Below are 5,358 nucleotides of genomic sequence, written 5' to 3' on the forward strand. Positions count from 1 at the left end.
TGATAATATTGAAAATCGATTTCTTCTAGGCAATGCTATTTCAATGGTCGATGAGGATGTTGATGTATCAGTTCAGATATTTAATGATTTGCTGATTTCTGCTGGGAAGTGTTTCCTAATAAGAAAAAGGTCTAATCGTAAAATTCATAACAAATGGTTTGATTTTGAGTGTCGCCAATACAAACATCGAGGACGAAGTGCTCTTCGAAGACAAAGAAAAAAAGAAAGAAATGTTTTATTTAACGACGCACTCAACACATTTTATTTACGGTTATATGGCGTCAGACATGGTTATGGACCACACATATTTTGAGAGGAAACCCGCTGTCGCCACTACATGGGCTACTCTTTCCGATTAGCAGCAAGGGATATTTTATTTGCGCTTCCCACAGGCAGGATAGCACAAACCATGGCCTTTGTTGAACCAGTTATGGAACACTGGTCGGTGCAAGTGGTTTACACCTACCAGGCCTTGACCTTAACTTTTTTCACTGGTAGCCCACAGGGCTACCAGGTTAAAAAACATCTGGTAGCCCTCAGTAAAAATTGGTAGCCTCATAATAAATTTTTATAATAAGACCAAAAACAAATAAAAAAATTAACATCATTTATTTATACTTAAATATACTTTTATTATGAGCACTAACAAATTGAAATCAATTATTTAAACTTAAATATACTTTTGTCATGAGTAATGAATAATATACATTTATGAAAACATTTACAAGAACAGTTTATCATTAAAAGTCACTCTCAATCTGTGTGATTAGTCACTATCAGTGCCACTGTTGGAAGATTCCTGCTGTGTAACGCTGGCATATGGCCGTCTGCTCCACTCTCCTCCCATGAACCACAAATCCATGGCTGCTGTTGGGTCATACTCCTCCACTGGTGGTGATAGCAGGGTAATTCTCATCAAGTCAGGGGACAGAGAACTCCTCCAGTCGGATTTGATCTTCATGTGAGAGAAACCTCTCTCACAGTCGGCACTGTGAGCTGGGATCGTCAACAGCAGGTCCACAAGGGTCAAGATATTAGGAAACTTCTCCCCATGGTGGCGGTTCACTAGAATCCAGCTTAACTTTTGGGTCCTTTCTGTGATTATTTTTGTGCTGGGGTGTCGTTAAACAAACATTCATTCATTCATTCTGTGGTTATATACCTGCAAAAAACAAAGACAATATATAATACATTCCACAATTAAATATTCTAACATTATTAAAGAATGATTACATAGCCAAGTACTCCGAATGTAGCACACAACTTAATAAGAAGAAGCAAATAGATAAACACTAATTAATTATTATAACAATGCAAATAACTGACCTGCTGTATACAACATCCTTCAAAAGCATCCATTCAGGGTGGATTTCATCAAGCGAAGCATGCATGGTCAGCTGATCATGGTAATGTTCCACTAGTGTTTTCACGTGATCTTCTCCAAAACCTGAAATATTTATAATATGTATGTTTTTTTTTTATCACACGATGGAATCAACAAATAGGAAACAAATGGTAAATATCTTTACTTAAAAACAATATTAATGTTTCAGTTAATTTTTTCTCATTCCCGTACACAAAATACACATAGACAATATCTATTTACCTCCTGAATCATCATAATCTGGCCACAGTTTGAAGCTCAGCAGCTGTAGGGTATTTAATATCCCAGTTTTGGCATCAGCAAAACGATGGTCAAGGCTCTCCAAAAGACTGTCCACCACCAGCACCCTTTCTTTCTCTGAGGTTATTTCACCTGTAAGCATCTCGCCTTGAAAACTGTCAGTATCAAGTACTTCCTGAAGCTTGGGTCCTGGTCTAAAATATAAAATAACAAAGATTAATGCATTTACTAACATGTAAAACATTACTATATAATAAATACATTTAATAGTACCCATTCATGCAGATTTATGTTCAATAACAACACCTTGCTTTAAGTCTGGTAAGGACAGATACAGCACTCTGGACGCTTTCGTGGATCTCGGACTCTGAGCACACTGTTGCTTGAAAGGTGAAGTACATTGTACTTAAGATGTTGATGATATCTGTTCACTGGTCGGTGCAAGTGGTTTACACCTACCCATTGAGCATTGCGGAGCACTCACTCTGGGTTTGGAGTCGGTATCTGGATTAAAAATTCCATGCCTCGACTGGGATCCGAACACAGTACCTACCAGCCTGTAGTCCGATGGCTTAACCACTACGCAACCGAGGCCGGTAAATATTGTTTGAAAGCCTAGCTCTACTAATAAATGGTTTAGTGTTTTTTAGAACTACAAAAGCCATCCCTGTTTTACCTGAGATTGGATCTTTTGATCCATCTGTAAATGTATTTATATATTCCCCATAAATGTCTTCATTTACTAGTCTAAATATAATATTCTTAAACGGGGTGGGGTAGGGGGGGGGGGGGGGGGGGGGGGGGGGGGGGGGGGGGGGGGGGGACTAATTTTATCCATTTCATCTTTAATTTTAAAAACAACTTGGGAAAACTTAATTAACCAGGGAACATTCTTTGTTATAATATTAGATGTGATCTTTAAATCAGCCATATTAAAAAGTTATAAATATTTGTGAGTATACAATTATTAACAGTTTCTGTAATATGATCTTTAAAATTGAGACTCTGGTCAAAAGTTACTCCAAGGAACTTCATTCTGTAGACTTGGGTTATACAAATATTATTGTAATATAAATTTAATTTGCGTTTAGTACGGTTGTTTTGATTAACAAATAAAATACAATTAGTTTTAGATTGTGAAATGGTAACACCCCAGGTTTCAGACCATTTTTGAAGGTTGGCCATATCTTTTTGGAGATCGTTTTGAATATGTTTCAATGATTTACCAATTCTCCAGAAAGCTGTATCGTCTGCTAAGAGCCCAATACTTAATTTTGATCTATTTGATATGCCTGAATCAGTTAAAACCTTGGCCAAATCGTTTATAAAACTATTAAATAAAGTTGGTGCAATAACTGATCCCTGGGGAATTCCATTTTCTAAATCTAATATGGGAGAATAAAAACCATTAAGGTTAACTGAAAAGTTCTATTGTGTATAAAACAATCAACAACATTAAACATCTGACCTTTTACTCCCATATTGTAAATTTTAACTAACAACCCGTGGCGCCAGACCATGTCATAAGCCTTTTCGATATCAACAAACACCCCCGCCACCATGCGTTTCTTCCGAAAAGCATCTTTAATTTCGGTTTGTAAACGGACAAGGTGGTCAGTGGTGGAGTGATGTTTCCTAAAACCACTTTGGAATTGACTAAGTAAATTATTACTTTCCAAAAAGTGGATACGGCGATTGTTAACCATAGTTTCCATGGTCTTGCACACACCGGAAGTTAGGGATATAGGTCTATAATTAGTATGCTTGGAAAGGTCCTTCCCCTTTTTTTGGAAGACTGAAAACTTCAGCATGTTTCCAAGCAAGGGGGATGTAACCTTGTTTCCAAATTAAATTAAATAGCTCCAGGAATAGCTCAAGGGTAACTATTGGCATATTTAAAAAAAAACAAATAACTAAAATTATCTGGACCCGGGGCAGTCCCTTTACGATTATAAAAAGCATTCAGCAATTCCTGGAGTTTAAATGGTAGATTATAGAGAGTGTCACCCTTTGGGCATTTAGAATCCAGGGGAATTTTATCTTCATTTTCTATTTTTAATTTTTTAATTTGAAAAACTTTAGAGTGATTAGTAGTTGCTGAGTTATTTCTAAATGTTTGTCCCAACACATTAACCTTTTGTTGATTGGTTAAATAAATCTTACTATTTCTTAAAATATTATTGTGTGTATTTGGTTTCCCCTGGATTCTTTTAATTTTTGACCACGCGTCTTTAATAGAACATTTACTGTCAATTGAAAAACAAAATTGCTACCATGAGGCTTTTTTATCTTTCAATATTTCTGAAGATAATTTATATTTACTTTCTTTAAATTGTTTAATATTTCACAATTTGTTTTATCTTTTTTAACTTTATTTCTTAATTTATTTCTCTATAATTTTAAATTGGTAAGTCCATCTCATCTGTCCACCAAGGTACAGAATTAGATGTTACTTTATTTGAAATGGGGACTTGAATTTGCAATTTTAATAATGGCATTAATTAAATTATCACTAAACTTATCAATATTTTTATTTCTAATCTGCCCATGGTCTAATTTATCACACAAGTATCTAAACTTGTGCCAATTGGCTTTATTGAAATTCCATTTATTTTTATAATTAATATGTTCTTGTCAATTATCAGAAGTATTATAATTAGTAACGATAGGCATATGATCGCTACCCAAGTCGTTGAGGACATTCTACATACATGTAGCCGCCATGGCTTGTGATACCAGGGTAATGTCAAGACATGTACGTACATAATTTATTTCAGAATGAAAGGAAAGAAAAGAAAGAAATGTTTTATTTAACGACGCACTCAACACATTTTATTTACGGTTATATCGCGTCAGACATATGGTTAAGGACCACACAGATTTTGAGAGGAAACCCGCTGTCGCCACTACATGGGCTACTCTTTCCGATTAGCAGCAAGGGATCTTTTATTTGCGCTTCCCACAGGCAGGATAGCACAAACCATAGCCTTTGTTGAACCAGTTATGGATCACTGGTCGGTGCAAGTGGTTTACATCTACCCATTGAGTCTTGCGGGGCACTCACTCGGGGTTTGGAGTCGGTATCTGGATTAAAAATCCCATGCCTCGACTGGGATCCAAACCCAGTACCTACCAGCCTGTAGACCGATGGCCTAACCACGACGCCACCGAGGCCGGTTCTTTTGTCATGGGTGCAGTGAGACTGCTTGCAGTTGGCACAGGACAAAGGTCGTGTGCATGGATTATCTGGAGATCTCTTCGGGTGGCTCTCCCCACACCTAAAACAAGTGGGCTCCTTCCTGGTGGACCTGCACCTGTTTACATTGTGACCCCACCTCTGAGATTTTTCACACTTAATGTTTTTTTGTTTTTTTTATGAAAGTGTAACATTTTGTGTCCCACTCTATCAAGCAAGAGAATGTCAGTTAGTGTGGGCTGGGCCAAGAGAAGAACTAAAAAGCCATTTTTGCAAACAGTAACGTTGGCTATAGAAAGGTCCTGGTTTTTCCTCCTTAACTTACCTATGAGTTCGGACCCCAAGTGCCCCATCAGGTTAGTTTTAATAATTCTTCTGAGTGGGGGTTTTACCTCCCCAGATTCAGCAACAGCCCCATTTCTATTCTTGTGAACTGGTTGGAATGGGACATTTGTAGAGGGTGGGATGGTTGACTGAGCACTGGGAATATTTCTCCTCTCCCTAGATGGGTTAACCTGTTTGTAAAATGGGTCATCCC

At 37.2% G+C, this 5,358-nt stretch overlaps 2 protein-coding genes across 3 annotated transcripts; both read right to left on the bottom strand.

Annotated features, from left to right (window-relative positions):
* Positions 1 to 730: 730 nt before the first annotated feature.
* LOC121376896 lies at positions 731 to 1,123 on the bottom strand (the record flags this gene model as incomplete). The annotated part of the gene is made up of 1 exon (XM_041504680.1): positions 731 to 1,123. A coding segment is annotated over one exon (357 nt), but the record flags the coding sequence as incomplete, so codon positions are not given.
* Positions 1,039 to 1,810, bottom strand: LOC121376895. 2 transcript variants are annotated; one of them, XM_041504679.1, is made up of 3 exons: positions 1,607 to 1,810; positions 1,327 to 1,447; positions 1,039 to 1,162 (listed from the first exon to the last, which is right to left on the bottom strand). In XM_041504679.1, the coding sequence occupies exons 1-3, from the start codon at positions 1,764 to 1,766 to the stop codon at positions 1,144 to 1,146; spliced, it is 300 nt and encodes a 99-aa protein (XP_041360613.1). In that variant the 5' UTR covers positions 1,767 to 1,810; the 3' UTR covers positions 1,039 to 1,143. The 2 variants fall into 2 exon arrangements, with proteins under 2 accessions (XP_041360613.1, XP_041360612.1); XM_041504678.1 differs by lacking the exon at positions 1,039 to 1,162 and having other exon boundaries at positions 1,237 to 1,447.
* Between the last annotated feature and the right edge of the window lie 3,548 nt (positions 1,811 to 5,358).

The sequence above is a fragment of the Gigantopelta aegis genome, chromosome 7 (assembly GCF_016097555.1).
Source record: "Gigantopelta aegis isolate Gae_Host chromosome 7, Gae_host_genome, whole genome shotgun sequence".
NCBI lineage: Eukaryota > Metazoa > Mollusca > Gastropoda > Neomphalida > Peltospiridae > Gigantopelta > Gigantopelta aegis.

Coding starts and splice junctions, on each gene's coding strand:
- LOC121376895 (XM_041504678.1), bottom strand. CDS start 1,766: ATGCTTACAGGTGAAATAACCTCAGAGAAAGAAAGGGTGCTGGTGGTG. Junction 1,448..1,606: donor AGATTATGATGATTCAGGAG/GTAAATAGATAT, acceptor TAAATATTTCAG/GTTTTGGAGAAGATCACGTG.